The sequence below is a fragment of the Acinonyx jubatus genome, chromosome A1, assembly GCF_027475565.1.
Source record: "Acinonyx jubatus isolate Ajub_Pintada_27869175 chromosome A1, VMU_Ajub_asm_v1.0, whole genome shotgun sequence".
NCBI lineage: Eukaryota > Metazoa > Chordata > Mammalia > Carnivora > Felidae > Acinonyx > Acinonyx jubatus.
The window spans coordinates 8753303-8771096 of record NC_069380.1 but is presented as its reverse complement, the minus strand read 5'-3'; the positions used below and the strand labels follow the sequence as shown (position 1 = coordinate 8771096).

General features: G+C 49.6%; 1 protein-coding gene across 3 annotated transcripts in view; it reads right to left on the bottom strand.

Annotated features, from left to right (window-relative positions):
• The window catches only part of MTUS2 (microtubule associated scaffold protein 2), a 563429-nt gene that overhangs the window by 12888 nt on the left and 532747 nt on the right, over positions 1-17794 (bottom strand). For all 3 annotated transcript variants that reach the window (XM_027064621.2, XM_053212281.1, XM_015083756.3), the window contains 2 exons: positions 9377-9591; positions 2244-2349 (listed from right to left, as the gene is read on the bottom strand). In XM_027064621.2, coding sequence (XP_026920422.2) covers positions 2244-2349; positions 9377-9591 — 321 coding nt within the window. The remainder of the gene's footprint in view (positions 1-2243; positions 2350-9376; positions 9592-17794) is intronic.

Sequence of the window (17794 nt, the reverse complement as noted above, 5' to 3'; positions counted from 1 at the left end):
CACACACACACACACACCCACGATTCCTACAACCTGCTTTACCACCACCCTGGCCAAGTTGGATTCTCCACGCACAGTACTCATTGATTCTCCAAGCTTTCCTGGGCCATATCTGGAAACCACCGATCTCTAGGATTTGCTTGAGCAAAGATTCAGCATTAAGAAGCTCAGACAGAAGGAAGGACTAATTGGACTGGTTCCTGTCAGACAGTATGGAACAATTCTGTCCTGTGAAAAGTGTCATTCTGGTAATAATTTGCAAGTTAGGCAGAAAGAGATGTCATGTGAGAGTTATTAAGTGAATGGATTCTACTTTCCTCCGGATGGAAAGAATCTTATTAGCTGGGTGAAGCACATCTCATTCTGGCTACACAAGCAATTTGTTTTCATGTTATAACTGCAGTGAGGAAAGGTCTCATTAATCAGCCAGGATCACATGCTCAGAACAGGAGAGCACTGGAGGCCAGCAATTATCATTCAGGCTGGCATGAGCTGCAATCAGGAAAGACTTTGTGGTTTCCATTGACCCACATCTTTTAAGTAAGGATGGCGAAAGTCTCTAAGAAATCCAGTTGTTTATAGCTGAAATTTGCATTTGGGGGGGAGAAAAAAGTCTGGGCTGATTTCATTGATATAAAGCCATGTAGCCTTCTGGTCTACCTGGCTCTGTCTACATGATTAGTTTTAACAGTCATTGAAAGTATCATCCTGACGATAGTCATAAATTTTTGGCTATCATTAAATACATTTACATTGCCTCCACATTTACACATAATTCAAAGGTCTTGGATATGGTGTCTAAGTGAGATTTCATTCATCACAAAAATCTACCAGGTCTATTTTTTTTTTTTAATTTTTTTTTTCAACGTTTTTTATTTTATTTTTGGGACAGAGAGAGAAAGAGCATGAACGGGGGAGGGGCAGAGAGAGAGAGGGAGACACAGAATCGGAAACAGGCTCCAGGCTCCGAGCCATCAGCCCAGAGCCCGATGCGGGGCTCGAACTCACGGACCGCGAGATCGTGACCTGGCTGAAGTCGGGCGCTTAACCGACTGTGCCACCCAGGCGCCCCTACCAGGTCTACTTTTTATGCAAATACAGAAACAAAAGGCAACCCAATAGCCTTAAATAATTTTAAGGGGCGCCTGGGTGGCTCAGTCCGTTAAGCATCCAACTCTTGATTTTGGCTCAGGTCACCATCTCATGGTTCATGAGATTGGGCCCCACGTGGGGTTCCATGCTGACAGCATAGAGCCTGCTTGGGATTCTCTCTCTCCTTCTTCCCCCACCCCTCCCCCACTTGCTCTCTCTCTCTCTCTCTCTCTCCCTCTCTCCCTCAAAATAAATGAATATTTTTTAAAAATTAAAAAAAGTTTAAACTCTAATGTTTAACTTTCAAATTCTTAAAATTTATTAACCTATGCATTACATTTCATTGTTTTTAATACACTTTTCACAGTCAGCGGACTAGGAGAAAAAAAGGGAGGGGGGTTGAAATCGAAAAAGAAGTTGTAAATATTAATGTACACGCACGTCAAAAAAAAGGTTCTTTGGCAAAGTCAAAATCCTGGTAGTAATTAGTAAATGTTGTTACTGCTGTTACGACCCACAAAAACCTCTATGTATTGAAAGATCATTCAAGTTACAAAAATGTAGAAAGAAATCCCACCGTCTGGAACTCTGTTTAGCCCACGGGGCATACAGTGCGTGGCTATGAGGTGTGGAGACGCAGATCCAGAGGGGCGCTGCTGTGGCCCTGAGCACACCACAAGTGTGGGCAAGTGCACGGACCTACACCGGCTTGCCATTTTGTGTTGAGAGGCGACGAGACAAGGTAAAGCCCAGGATTTCCAGGCGTACTTGGGAATAGTGCTTCTCAAGATTCGAGACCCCATCAGAACCATCTCAGGAGCTCTGAGCAATCGCGACGGCCAGCAGTAGCACCCCAGAACAGCCACCGAGGAACCCCAGCTGGGACCCGGGCTGGGCGTGAGCCCCTGGGACGGCTCCCTAGGGTTCTCGTATCCAGGCAGGGCTGAGGGGGGCTGCTTCTGAGGAAAGAAGTGGTTACCTGGATGGATCCTGGATTTCTAGCTCTTCTTGCCACAGGAAGCAACACGGAAGACAGACCGGAAGGAAAGGAAGGGAAAATGGGAAGAGGAGCACGAGAAGAAGGATGGCAGGAGAGGTTGGGCTCACACGACCCACCCCGAAGGGCCGCACATATGGCGGCCGGTAGCTACCTTGGACCTTGTGGTGGTGGTCGTCCTGCAGGATCGCAATGGCTACCGTGTGGTTATTCTCCATCTCCAGGACAGCAGCCTCATGGCTGGCCGTGATGTCTTCTACCTGAAGGAGGCCACAGCTATGGTTACACACAGAGTGGGGGGAGGGGTGGCAGCAGTGTCCTTGCTGCCTGGAGGACAGAGGCGGAATCCCAACTAGAAAGGTCTGTGGCCTGAAACGCCAAGGACAGGTCATTCTGCCGAGATGATGGCTATCTCGGCCATGTGCCCAGGCAGGAGAGCCAGGGTCTGGTGATGACGTGGCAGCCCCGGAATTGGGGGAGGTCACAGGGAAGTCACTGCCACAGCCCGGCTGTCCGCAGGAAGATGGCAGCTCCCCATGGGGGACGGCTGCCCGAGTCATCTCTTCACTGCCCTGGGCCTGGCTTCCGGCCCATCCCCTTCCTCCTCCCATTCCTCCCCCTTCACCAATCACTATGAGGTAATGGTGCCTAAGGAAAAGAAGAGGGTCCTCTACTGGGTGCTCTGGTCTCTGTTGCCCAGTGACAGGCGGGAGCGTGAAGGCACAAGGTACGTTAAGTGAACTGACCTCTATTAACGCACCTGCTATTGGTTACCGCACTTGGCTCTCACAGCAGCATCACCAACCAGGTATTTTTATGCCCATTTAACAGACAAGGAGACCGAGGCTTAGGGAGGTTTGAAATGTTTTGCCAAGGGCTCGTGAACGGCAGAGCCGGCAGTCGGCGCAGGTCCGTCCGACGCCACAGGCGAAACTCTCTCCAACACACCGTGTCGCCTCCCCCAGCAAGACCGCGGCGAATGCGTCGGGATCCTGTCAGCAGCACCGAGGCAGACCGGCAGATCTGTGCGTGCTCGCTGCACCTGCTTCCCCGTAACCGTGCCCTCCAGATTACCACCTGGACCTCCCAGGCAATGTGCAGCTGCTCCGGTTTCTCTGGCTGAAGGCACATTTCCAGAATGTAATCACAGGTGGTGCAGCTGGTTCAGGATTTTTATTTTCACCCTTCCCGATCGCTGCAACCCAGCACTCCCCACATGTTTACTGTGTTTGTTATTGGTGTGGCTGTTGCTTTAACTTCAAATACATGGCTTTCAGGAGCGATTGCAAAAAAACCCCGCCTCTCCTCCTAGTAGCACACCAGAGAACGTTCTTCTAAATTCTTGGTCCGTGACCCACCGGTAGAAAACACCACAGTGTGTTACATCACGCAGGGGCGTGTGCACCCGCGAAACCAAAGTTCCACAAAACAGCACCTTTTCTTCCTATTTGCAATAATCTGGCTTTAACATTTCTGCCTTACTTTGTGTTCCAAAATGCCAGTTACAAACCACTAAATTCATTTCACAACCTACTGTGTCAAAACCTGGCATTTGAAAAACACTGGACCGGGAAATGGGCCCGGGTCCTAAAGCTCTTCGGTGGACCAGTTGTGAATATATTGCTTCTAGCCAGTCATAGTCAGCCACCCGCTAAGAGGGGACTCTAGGTCCCTCATGTGTCTGCGGATAATTCACAAGCCGACCTCTGATCTGAAGGGAGGAAGGGTTCTGCACAAGAAAGGAAGCCCACTCGTGAAGTGGAGGCATTGGAGTATTTTTAGTTTTAAATGGGACCGATTCCTGTTCTGGATATGATAATCGCATAGGAGAATTTGCCTGACTTCTCTCTCCTGCGGAAAATGAAAACTTCATCCGCTAGAAAAGAAATATCTCTGGCAAAACCAACAGTGAACTCTGCTGTGTGAGGAAAGCTGCCTTATCATAGGAAAACGGGCATGGTGTGTAACGATTCTCTTATTTACTGGCCATTCTTGGTTAAACGATATTTTCCTTAAGGCTCAGAGCTCTGAAGCCAATCAGCAGAAAGGCTGATTACCACAGTGTTTAATTGTCCAATTCCTGTTTATATGAGGTTTTTATGGCATCATTGTCCAAAGCCTTTTAGTCTCTTGGAGAAATAAATCCCCGACTTTAAAAACAAATGGAAATATCTTTTCTTTCTGCTTTATTACTGATGTCAGTGAAGCCCACAGCACACTGTAGAAACAAGTACCCACACATTATTTGGAGTGATGTGACCCGCTTCGATATAAAGAAAAATCTTTCATCAGACCTTGGTATGGTTCAAATGTATCGGGCTCTTCCAGAAACTGCCATGGGTGGTTTCAGGAAAGAGAGATGGATGGAAGGGCTGAGTTCCAGAAGAGTCCCATGCATCCCTGGAGGGGGATGTGCCCTGACTGGCAATGCTACATTATGTTTGTGGCCAGATACGTGGCCCTCTGGTCAGGTGGAAGGCAGGTCTTTGACTTAGTGGTGATAAAACACTGCCCCCAACATGTTAGGAACGGTGGAAGGGCATGATCTAACTGCTACGGCCCCTCAGAGGTGCTTTTATGAATGAATTAGTAAGTCCCTAACTCTGAAAGCCCACATGCAATGAGAGGAAAGCCCAGTAGGTCTTGAAAGAACCCAAGGAGAGCCATTGAGCCCAAATGTGGGCACAGTAATCCTTACTCTTCAGTAATTTGGGTTTCTGTATGTCTTTTTGGGTTTTGAACAATACGAGGGAGGGGCTGCCTGCTTTTGGCATCCTCCCTCTTATCATATTAATCCCCGTGACATTTCCCACGGCTGCTGGCTGCCTTCTGGAGCACGGGCTCACGGTCCCAAGGAGCCAATAAGGGCTCTCAGCCTGAGAAGATGCGAAAACTTCTCAAGGCACGTGAGCAGGTTCAGCTCAGCTGAACCGAGGGAAACGCAAGCTCCTTTTATGCACCGGCCGCCCAATCAGAGGCAAAAGGCGCTAAACTAGACAGCCCACGGCACACTTGGGCTGGGTGAGGCATCCTTCTTCTCCTTTTAGAACCCCGGGGTAGGGCCTCCTTGAACCGCTGCTGGACCGCCCTCCTCCCTTCTCCAGGGAGAGGGGGCTGAGGGCTGTGCCACAGGGGCGTCTGTCATCGTGTCCGTCCAACAGTCGCCGTCATGCAGAAACGCCATGTTTACTGTTCTCCAGGGCTCTCTTAGTGTTCCTCCCTAGGTAACGAGGAGCTCCCTCCTTCCCTTCCCTTCCATCGCTGCCACAGTGTCCTGGGCATCGACTCAGGGCAGCCTCACGTTCACGGGTGCGCCTCTGTCCCTCTGCAGCTCAGCACGTGGGCACCTGTTCACAGAAGCCCCTATCTTCCCGGTTCCGCCACCGCCCCCTGGCGTGTGGGGGCTCTGGTGCTGGAAGACAGAGGGCCCCCAGGGACCTCATTCTGTCTGATTAGGGAGAGTGTACTTTCCGCTGATGGGAGCTGAATGCCTGCCGAGCAGGACCAAAGAGACATAATGCAAGATGATGGACAAAGCGGCCTCTGTACGTTCTGATTAAGCGTGGGGACGCTGAGCCTGCCAGCAAGCCTATGAGGATGATTTCTTCGGGAAAGGGCGGAAGGCATGTCCTGGACACGAGACAGAGCGGGCGGAAACTCCAAAGGGCGAGCACGACTGCTCCTCAAGGAGGGCTCTGCTCCCCCTTTGTGGAGCGCAACCCATAACGCAGGTAGGAGCCAGCGGCCCCGGACTCGAGACTTCCGGGCCGGGTCAGGGAGTAAGACAGCCAAAGGGTCTTGGAGCAAGGGGGTCAAAGGTCACAAATCCGATCCCTGAACACCGGACTGTGTGGCGAAGTATCCTTGGGTGACAGCCACAGGCAGCCCAGAGAGGACGGCTGCAAGCTGGGCAAAGAAGGAACTACGTCTGGGGCAGAAAGGGAAAAACACGTGTGTTTACAGTGAAAATCGGTTTTGTGTGCTTCTGGAAAGCTCTGGCAAGCTGGCTTCTGTTAATGTGTAGCTGGCCACACATAACAGAATGAGAGGTGATGTTAATGAAACACCTTTTAGTCCCATGTGAAAAGTAAAAGTCGTGCCGTGTCTTGAAGTCACAGAAGAAAGCCAAGGGGTAAGGCCATGCCCCCTGCTCGTGCCCCGAAGCAGAGACCGCAGGACAGGGCCCTGCACGTCCCAGGACACCTGCGGTGCTGGGCCCCGGGGAGCCTTCACAAACCACCCCGTGGCAGGACCCACTCAGCAATTCTGATTCAGTTCACGTGGGCCAAGGACGATGAGGTGTGTTTTGTCCCAAGTCGTCCCAAGTGATTCCCATGTGTAGGCAGGGACAGTCTTTGCCCCTCCAGTTGACAGAAGGGCTGGATGTGTCCTACGGGAGACCCTGCGGTGAACTGAGAGGTCGGCCTGCCTTAACAGTGAGTTCCCGACCGGAGTAAAGCCTCTGAAAATCCCACACGTCAAAGCTGACGCCGCCTCCCCCCTGCCCGCCGTGGGGCACGGGGGCACGAGGAGAAGGCAGATGGGCTAGCTTGATTTTGAAGGTTCCAGAAGCCCAGAGATGCCGCTACCTGTGGAGATAGCCCTGCCAAATGCAATCGTCCCTGATAAGGAAGACCCACAGAGCGCGGAGATTCCCGCACGGGTAACTGACGCGGGGAGTGGACCATCCAAATCTCCGTCGCACTCATACACTTGACTCTCACCCTGCCCTGAACACATGAGCGTTTTTTCTGTCTGGAAATTGGAATCACTGGACTGAGGCGCGTTTCGCCTTCTTCCTCACCGCCTGCATTGCTCTCTGCTGGGGAAGGGATATGCAGCAGCAGAATCGGGGACCCGAATCATTCACAGATTTAAATCACCACCCATCCCCCCCCACCCCCCACCAGTGGAATTTCATAGGCAGGGTTTGCTCACGTAGGAAGTCTCGAGAGACGCTATTTCCACCATAAAGCGTTCCCTTATCTTCACAGCTGGAAGTAATCTAAATTCCTCAACACATCCTCCGTATTTCTCACCCAGTATTACAGCTTCTAGGGCACTTGTGTGGGAACTTTCCTGATCTGTAACCTGAGGGAGTAAATCCACACCTTCCACATCTTGCCATCTCTCGCAGTGGCCTGCCATAATGCCTTGCGGACCGTGGCATTCGCTAAATATCCTCTGCCTAGATGAATAAATAAATGAATCACTAGCTATTTATTATGAAGGATCAAGGACAGAAGCCTTCATAAGACAGAGCACTTCTTAAATACACATAGGTGGCTTACGTAACTCGTCCTCAAGTGGGAAAGTCAGGGCCTTTCTTTCTTTCCAGTAATTCCCAGCATAAAATCTCTACAAGGCTGCTATGTCCCAGCTTAGAGGCCAGGCGAGAGCACATCTCCCGGCATGTGTCTCTGCGCCAGTGACACTCGAGTGAGGCCCCAGGTGGCGCCCTGCTGGTGGACGGGCCCGCTAGGCTGTGGCTTGTGCTCCGTGGTTTCCATTCACCACACCCCAACATGAGCTTTTGCTCAGAGGGCTCCCTCCAAGCACCTTCTCCTGCTGGTGACTACAGATCTTCAGACCAGAAGTCTTTTAGTGGATATGGAGGCAAAGGCACTCTGCATAAAAGTGGGAATGAGCAGCCCACACAGAGGCACAGAACTAGTTGATATCTGCACACGTTTGAGACGTATTGAGGGGCCAGAAGATCGGTAAAGCTACAGCAGGTGCAAACGTCGACTCACGGGAGCTCTGCTCTGCAAGCTTAGGAGGAAAGACGCTGGGGCTCAGTTTCTAATCTTAGCAGCAGCAGGGTAACTCTAGCTGTAAGCTATTCTGTTTCCTGATTTCAAGGTCTACAGCACCACAAGCAGGCAGGTGTGTCCAATTTCCACAGGCCTCCAGAAAAGGAGAATGCTAACCTGAGAAGCTGAATAAAGTGCTGTCCAAGAGGAGAGTCTAAAGGACAACAACAGTACTTATCATTACTCTGACTTGGGCCTGGTGCCTCCTGAGTCCCCAAGCCCCTGGGGACCACCACCATCCAGGATGTTTATTTGGAAGCAGTCCGAGGAGGGCAGCCTGAATGTTCATGATCATGAACATTCGCAATAATGGAGGGCCACTCAGCGCTCGCCCGAGATTGAAAGGGCGCTCTTCACAAATGCCAGTTTACTTTCGGGATGTCACAAGCAGACTACGTGAAATAACACACCCGTTAGAAGGTGGGCATTGGGGCACCAGAGCCTTGGGGACTTGGAAAGAAGGGCAAAGAATGGGGCTGTGCAGGTGCTCCCAGAAGTACAGCGGGCCCCTGTCTCCTTGCATGAAAGGCAGTCCTGGGAGCGGGGAGGGGAGGGCAATGGCTGGGATGGGGGGCAGCACAACCCTGGGGAATCCTCTCTAGTTGCTCCGGGATGCACTGCCCTCTCTGATAAGACTGCTGGGCTGAGGTTAACCAGCGGGATTCATGCCTTCATTCAGCAGGTGCGCGGAGGGCAGGCACGGTCAGGCAGACATCTACCGCCGCCTAAGAAGCCTGGAAGACAGTTCTAATTTCGCGCTGGAGAGCACGCACTCTGGAGCCAGACTGGGTTCCACCCTGGCTTTTCCGTGACCAGCACTGTGGCCTCTGGGTCTCGGTTTTCTCACCTATAAGATGGGGACGATAATGGTACCCACCTCGGAGGGCTGGTGTGAGGACTAAATGAGTTAGTAGAGGTAGAGAGTTAAGAGCAGTCCCTGGAGCCTCACGAGGGCTAGACGTGCCTCTGCTTGTGATTATCGCTGCCCTCGCAGAATACGCAGATGAGAAAGAGAAGACCCAAGGAAAATTAGTATGTTCAACAGTGATAGGCGCTGAGGGAACCCTAGAGCAAGGAGGGGACACGAAGAGTGTGTAGGTGGGGGGGGGGGGAAGGGGCTGTAATTTTAGACAAGGCAAGGCCTCACTGAGAAAGCGACTGGAGGAAAAGCTGGCTGAGACGGAAAGAGGGAGCCACGGAAGGTCCAGAGGGAGACCATTCCAGGCAGAGGGCACAGCAAGTGCGCCAGCGCCCGGTGCGGGGGAGCCCGCCTGAGAAGGAGGGAGAGGGAGGCCAGGGCGGCCGGAGGAGAGGGAGAGAGAGGACGGCAGGACGAAACGAGGTCGGAGGGTGAACCGCGCAGGAAAGCTCACCTACGGAGCGGACTTCTCGCGGGGGGCAGCGCTGGCTCCCCTCCACCTTCCACCTGCGGGTCCCAACAGCACAGCCACAGCCCCGAGCCCGAGACACTGACCTGCTCCTGGTGCTGACACTTGATCCGCAGCAGCTGGGCGTGGTGCCCCTCCTGCAGGCGCACGGCCTCCGTCTGGAACTGCACCCGCAGCCTCTCCTCCAGGTCCTGGAGCTCCGCCTGCTGCCGCCAGCCCAGCTCGCGCACCTGCTCCTCAAACCTCCACTGCAGGTCCTCCTTCTCCTTTTGTAGTTTCTCACACTTGGCCGCGTTGAAGGCTGGTGCGGAGGGGGAGAATGACATCTTTGTGACAGCTGGTTCGGGGGCACCAAAAGGATCGACCCCGAGGGTCTTTAATACCCGCCGGGCGGATCGCCGAGGTCAACGTCTGCAGAGCTCCGCGGTTTGCAAAGCGCTTTGCCTCCTACCCCGCTGGATGCTTGCCCCAAACCCTGGGGGGTTGAGGTCGAACCTGAGCCCCGGGGAGCTCTGGTGACTTACCCGAGGGCCTTCGGGGTGCGGAGACAGAGCTGCGGAGGCAAACCTGGGCTTTCCGACCGCAAGCCCCGGGTTCCCGCACTAGAGCCGGCTTCCTCTGAGGGTCCGTGGACCCGAGGCATCAAAATATTGGGCGTTTGTTCAAAGTGCTAGGTGCACCCTCAGAATATTGGGCATTTTGCTAGGCGCACCCTGAGTGGGTTAGAACCCCGAGGGGGAGGGGCTCGGGATGTCAACTTTTCACAAGGTCTGAGGCGACTCTCCTGCCCATCAAGGTTTGGGACCAGGGTGTACCTGGGGGCTGGAGACAGGACACGACGGGAAGGGGGCGGTGGGGTGAGGGCAGGGGCGGGGGAGGACACGGATCCTGAAGGCTGTTCCCTCCAGGCCGCATTGCGCGATGGGACTATCTCAAGGCAAGATCGAGGTGGGGACAGTGACGCAGTTTCACGGACACCATTCTTCTCCACCGGAGGGACTAACCGCTCAGAACCCCTCTGCAAGGGCTGCCCCTGCAGCTGCTCTGGCTTAGCGCCTATGCCTCCCCCGGGCTGCAGGCAGGCGTGACTGCTTCCGTTTTAAAGACGGCTGCCTCGACTACGAACGGCTTCCAAGAAGGAGAAAACACCTGGACAACCCACCGTGGTCAGCTCAAGTGGAGTCGCTAACACCCAGCTCGTGCACACAGATGCCAGGGTGCACGTGCACCCCATGTGCCTTCCACAAAGACTGGGTGCGACCGTGCCCTCCGCGCCACGTTGCAAGCTGGGGAAACACTGCCATTTACTTTGTAACTGAGTGAGTGGGTATGTGTGCTGGTTAACTGGGAGGGTGGGTTAGGATCAGGAATATACACCCAAGGTTGGTCACACAGCATTTGAAAACGCCCGAATCAGAAGTCCCTCCCCACCCCCGACAAGGCAGCTCATTCAAGGGCTTCTTTGTCGCATTTGGCTCTTAAAAAATTATTTAATTAGCATGGAGATGTTTATTTATTTTTTTGAAACAGAGAGTGAGCACAAGTTGGGGAGGGGCAGAGAGAGAGGATCCCAAGCAGAGCCGGACGCAGGGCTTGAACTCACAAGACCACGAGATCATGACCCGAACTGGAACTGAGAGTCAGATGCTTAACCAAAGGAGCCACCCAGGTGCTCCTAGCATGAAGATGTTTCAAAACGTGTTTTCCTTGGGAAAATGAGTGGCAGTTGGCTGGAGGTCACATAGGCACATTGTCCTGTGTAAACCACGTGTAAGAATCTGGCCAGCCCTGCAGCCTAACACCGTCCCCATGGCCTTCCTGTTCTAGTGTTTTCCCACATCCCACCATCTGATGGAGGGTTCCAGTGCGCAATCTGGAGAGGCTGTCTGCGCGATTTACCAACGTGATCAGGGTATAGCAAGGGTAGGTCGGTGGGTGCCATCGTGTAAGCTGTCTGAGAGAATTTAAAAGCAATAACCGAATCAACTTTGAAAGTCTTTTTGTTACCTTATACCAGCAATTCTGAAGAATGCCTGTGAAAAATAATCCTCCTCAAAAAAGTCTTTTGTTGGCCTAAGTTCTAAACAATTGCTACAATTACTGTGGAGGTTTTTTTTCTTTTTCATTTTGTTTTGAACGTTTATTTATTTTTGAGAGAGAGAGAGAGAGACAGAGTGTGAGTGGGGGAGAGTCAGAGAGAGAGGGAGGGAGACACAGGATCTGAAGCAGGCTCCAGGCTCTGAGCCGTCAGCACAGAGCCCGATGTGGAGCTCAAACTCACGAACCGTGAGATCATGACCTGGGCCGAAGTCGGACGCTTAACTGACTGAGCCACCCAGGTGCCTCACTGTTGAGGTTTTTAAAAATAGTTTTTGTATTTAAAAAAAAATTACAGACAAAACTTGGCTGTACAGTACAAGTTATTATACATTATTATACAAATGACTTTTTATTGCTGAACCATTTGAAGTTTATTTTAAAGTTTTAAAAAATGTTTTATTTATTTTTGAGTGAGTGAGAGAGAGAGAGAGAGAGAGAGAGAATGAGTGGGGGAGGGGCAGAGACAGAGAGGGAGACACAGAATCCGAAGCTGGCTCCAGGTTCCGAGCTGCCAGCACAGAGCCTGAGGCGGGGCTTGAACCCACAAACCCTGAGATCATGACCTGAGCCGAAGTCGGACGCTCAACCGACTGAGCCACCCAGGCGCCCCTTCCTGCTGAACCATTTGAAAGTAAGACACTGACCTGCTGTCACCAACCCTGAATTCCTTAATGTATATTCCCTACAAACAGGATATTCTCCTCCATAACCACAATAGAATCATTAAAATCGGGACATCAACGCAGATCTGATAGTGTTATCCAATGCTCAGACCCATTTAAATTTCACCAACTGTCCCACTAATAACCCTTTCCAGAAAAAAGGATCTGGGTGTAAAACACGAGTTACATTTAGCTGTATGGTCTCCTTACTCTCCTTCCGTCTGGGGAACTCCTTGGTCTGTTCTGGCCTTTCAGGACCTTGACACTTTTAAAGACGAAAGGCCACTTCTTTTGTAGAATGTCTCTCCATCTGGTTTGTCTGAGGATTCCTCACTACTAGATTTGGGTCACGTGTGTTTGGCAGAAATAGCACAGAAGTGGCACTGTGTTCTTCGCGAATATTAATCATGTGGATCATCTTTAAGACGAAATTTCTTTTGGAAGTGTTTACGTAGTGAGTCAGGAAAAGAATGCTTATTACTGATTATTGCAAGGTTACATTGCAAGTGATTCTACAGGAGGTGGTACTCCAAATGGCCCATCTAGAGTGTCAAATATGCTAGCGATGCCCCTGAGTATTGTTGTCACATCTGCTGTGAGTAGATCTTTTTGGCGAAGTTTACCTAAGGGACAGATTGCTGGGGGTGCACTGGGCTGACCACTGGGGACGAAGACGGCCTTTGCTTGCTGATAAATACAAGAATGAATAGTAGATCAGTGTGAGGCTTTCTGGTGCCTGGCAGTGAGGTTGTGGTGGAAAAAGGTCGAGGGTTCACTGGAGGCGACGGTCCCTGAATGTGACAGTAACTAACAGCCACAGGGGCTCAGCAGCAGTGGGACAATGCCTGCGCCCACAAGGTCTGGCTCCCTGGCTTTAGCAAAGCTCCAGCTTTTCCCAAAGACCCTCCAGCCAGGGAAAAGTTGTTAGACCCCGGTTAGGGGTCTCACCGGGGACTGTAGCTGGTGAAAAAAGCTATCAGGATCCACGGGCTAGGTAAGAGGTGCGTGTATAACAACAGGTTTACCCTGGGGTGACTGGATTTTAATAGCACAGGATGAAGACCATGGAATGTGCATTTAATAAGAGTTAGTAGCTGGTAGATTGAGACAAAGTCAAACTGAGGCAAGCAGAGGGGCAATAATTTTACCTAACGCCCGGGGAGCCCCCCAGTAATGAGCCCCCAGGGTGGGTGTCCGGGTGCACGAGGCCTCTCTGGAGGCTTCTCTTGTTTCTGTAATTTGGATGAACTGACTTCATGGTGGTCTTTGCCCCACGTAACATGCACCCGTGGATGAGGTCAAATGAGGCAATGACCATACGCTGCTTGTATTTATTTATTTACTTTAACGTTTATTTATTTTTGAGACAGAGAGAGACAGAGCATGAACGGGGGAGGGGCAGAGAGAGAGGCAGACACAGAATCGGAAGCAGGCTCCAGGCTCTGAGCCATCAGCCCAGAGCCCGATGCGGGGCTCGAACCCACGGACCACGAGATCGTGACCTGAGTTGAAGTTGGACGCTTAACCGACTGAGCCACCCAGGCACCCCTATGCTGCTTGTATTTAAAGTAGGTCTACAGAGCAGGGCACACATAGGTGATCCAAATGACCAAAAAAATATATACAAATAGATGGCCAGCACCATGCAGGATTAAATACGTGCACACCAAAGTAAAATGCAGTTTTTCATCTATGAGGCTGAGAAAGGTGAAATATTTTGATAACACAGGATGGGTATGAGAAAAATGGCACCCAAAGGACCATTCGTGGGAATATAATCAATTAGCCGCTTTGGAGGGTGAACGTAGCTTTCAGCTTTACATGAGAGGGACAGGAGCACTCAGGGGTGACAGCTAAAGAACATGGCATTTCTTTTTGGGGTGATAAAAGTGTTCTAAATAGACCGTGCTGACAGGTGCACAACCCTGTACCAAAACCACTGAATTATACACTTTACATGCTGAGCTGTGTGGTATGAAAATTATATCTTGATGAAGTTTTTACAAAAAAAGGGAAAAAATTAAAATATAACATGGGGCGCCTGTGTTGCCCGGTCCATTAAGCATCCAACTCTTGGTTTCGGCTCAGGTCATGATCTCACAGTTCCTGGGTTCAAGCCCCGCGTCAGGCTCTGTGCTGACAGTGCAGAGTCCGCTTGGGATTCTCTCTCTCTCTCTGCCCCTCCCCTGTCTCTCTCTCAAAAAAAAAAAACAAACAAACAAACATATATATATATGTATAATGGCAGGGAAAACACCTTAGAGGATAAATGTAGATGTCTTTATAGAAGGAAAGGTCATACTCTGATTTGAACACTCTTTATAACAATAATGAGGATATATGCTGGCAAAATAAAATGAAAATGAAAACCCCACCACTATGCTGTCCTATACACACATACACACATACCCGGATACATGTGGAATATAATAGAACTTCACCATTTTCACCACTTCTTAACTAGAGATAGATTGAGCATATAAAACTCAAATGAAAATAATAAGAAATGCTAATCATGTATTTTGGCCTTGATAAAGTACTACTTTCTTTGAGAAAAAGTTTATATATTATATAGTCATATCAGTATCATTAATTCCAGAAAATCAAGGCAGTAAGTTGACTCTACAGATTGTGTCGACAGAATGAAACAGATCAAAAAGTAAAGAAATAAATAAAAGGAGGGGTGTCTGAGTGGGTCCGTCGGTTAAATGTCCGGCTTTGGCTGAGGTCATGATCTCACAGTTCATGAGTTTGAGCCCCGCTCTGGGCTCCATGCTGGCAGTGCAGAGCTGGCTTGGGATTGTCTCCCTCTTCCTTTCTCTCTGTGCCTCCCCCACTCGCACTTTCTCTCTCTCTCAAAAGAAATAAATAAACTTAAAAATTTTTTAAAAAGAAACAGAAGCCACTTAGTTACGCTGGAAAAAAGAAATTAAATAGAGCATGTCTTTGAACCCAACAATTTCACAAGTGCAGAAAAGAAGTTGATCAAGGAAGATTACCACCACGTGATTTGCCTTAGGAGGAAGTGTGGGCTAGTTAGATAAGTGATGAATCCGATACGCATGAACAGTGGGGTATAGGTAACGAGCAAAAAGATAAGGTAAATCTTTCTGTGCCATTACGGAAGGATATCTGCAACGTGTTGTTAAACAAACAAACAAAGGCAAGATGCAGAAATAATGTGAGAGTGTAATCCTACTTGTAATGAAACTGTATCTATATTTCCACCTCTCTTCCCTCGGGAGGTTGTGTGCTTAATCATAGGACTCACTGTCCAATATGCATTTAATAAACAGCTTTATGATGTGTTTGCGTGTTTTTTTTTTTAAATGTTTATTTATTTTTGACAGAGAGAGAGACAGAGCATGAGCGGGGGAGGAGCAAGAGAGAGAGGAAGACACAGAGTCGGAAGCAGACTCCAGGCTCCGAGCTCTCAGCACAGAGCCCAACGCGGGACTCGAACTTACACACCATGAGATCGTGACCTGAGCCGAAGTCGGAAGCTCAACCGACTGAGCCACCCAGGCGCCCCTGTGTTTGCATGTTTTAAGAGTTAAAAAAAGTTGAAAAAATTACTATCATAATTAACGAAAAGACGGGGTTTGAAAAGGTTATGGTATCCAGTGGTCAGAACTCACAAGACTCTGATCTTACTTGTTATTTCATTTATATTAGTGGCAGCATGATTCACGGGCCTGGCAATCTGCCTGGGGGCTCAGAAACGATTGTTTTCATCCCATGGCTGTCCCTGACCTGCACTGTTGCCTTAAATAAATGAGCTGTGAAGGCCTCGGTTTTGCTGTCTATAAAGTGGCAAGCTAATTTTTTTTTTTTCACAGACGGCTCCAATCCCCAAATTCCCGGTTGTTATCACATACAAGAGGTGAGACTTCTGTTCTTTCCATGCCCCCATGTTGTAAGGCCCAGGCCTGCAGAAGATATTTACTCGGAGGAACAGCTGGGGCCCCAAGGGGGACAGCTCCAATAATGGAGTCTCTAAAGAAATAGCCTCTCTCTTCTGGTAAATCTTCAAAAATGTACCTATTCGGGCATTCTGCAGACAGATGAATGCCGGCTAATTTAGCAGCCTTAGACAACATCTGGAGTCTCACTCTCCTTGCTTCCTTCTTTCTTTCTATCCGTGTGCAAGTAGTTGGTACTTTATAGCGAGATGCAAACACCGTAATAATCAATCCATAGAACCTAGGAGGATAAGAAAATAATTCCAAAAATATCAGGATTTTGGTTGGCCAAGAAAATGTAACGCTTGTAATTCATGAAGCAATAGTTTGAAAGCAAAAGCAGGATTAGAGTCTGTTGTGCAGCTTTAAATAATTGAACATATGTATGTAAGAATATATATAGTGGTGTGTACGTATATACTATATTATTAAAGCTGAATTTAGCACATCCTCAGACATACACATAATACACAGATACCCATCTATCAACCTACGAGCGTAACACATGAAGATACAGTGATCTCCGGGCCATTGGCAGAGTAAAATTGCCATGGAACCATTTGTAAAAGGAGCATCATCTTTACCACAGTTCATAAATCCACCGAGAGGGGAAAAACTCAGTGAGGAAGATCAGTTTTTATTTTTATTTTTTTGCAAGAGAGAGAGAGAGAGCGCACGAGAGCGCTCGTGCACGTGTGAGTGGGGAGGGGCAGAGAGGGAGAGAGAAATTCTTAAGCAGACTCCACGTCCAACGTGGCACTCAATGCGGGGCTCGATCCCATGACTGTGAGATCATGACCTGAGCGGAAATCAAGAGTCAGACGCTTAACCGACTGAGCCACGCGGCCTCCCCAAGATCAATTTTCTTTAAATAATTGCCCCGAACGTCATTCGACTCGTTACAACTTTTACTGGTTTGCCAAAGAGGGAGCAAACGTGTAGTTACAGCACTGGCTCTGTAGATCATGATAAAAGCTTAAGGGAAAATAGGATACTGCCTTTTGCATCATAAGGAGTGCTTTCGTTAGAACAATTTGTAAAATCATCTAAATATACAGAGGCAATGCTCTATATAAATAAGTGCTCCTATTATAATAGTCACCGAAGTCATATGTTGAAGTGTTAACCCCCCCCAGGACCTCAGGATGTGGCCATGTTTGGAGACAGGATATTTACAGAGGTGATTCGGTTACAACGATGTCATTAGGGCTGGCGCTAATCTAATATGAGTGGTGTCTTCATAGGACACAGACGCCTATGGAAAGAAGATGATGTGACAGGGGAAGCCAAGAGGGCAGGGGCCTCAGAAGAAACCGACTCTGCCAACACCTTGATCTTGGCCTGCTAGCCTCCACAGCTGTGAGAAAATTGATCTCGGTTGTTTGAGCCACTCAGCCTACAGGCCTTGGTCACTGCCTAGGTAACTAACGTAGTCACTATCATTACGTATAGATGGAGGGAGATCCCACAGTTACACAGAAGGTGGGGAATAATTAAACGGACATAATAACTTCCAATGAAAAAACTGAAAAATTGCCCGTCCTCTCGCTACACAGAAAAGAGGAAATTTTCAACTGCATGATCGCTTCATAGCTGTTGCACTGTGGTGTGGATTCTTCGTATTCTGTTAGGCGCTTTCCTTGTCTTTGTGCTCAACATTTTTATGGCTACCTCAGATTCTCATGGTGATGTACCATAATTTACACACCCTGATTGCTGGAAATTTGGTTCACGTCACCTGTACACTATTTTGATTTTTTCACTGGGATAAATCTCCAGG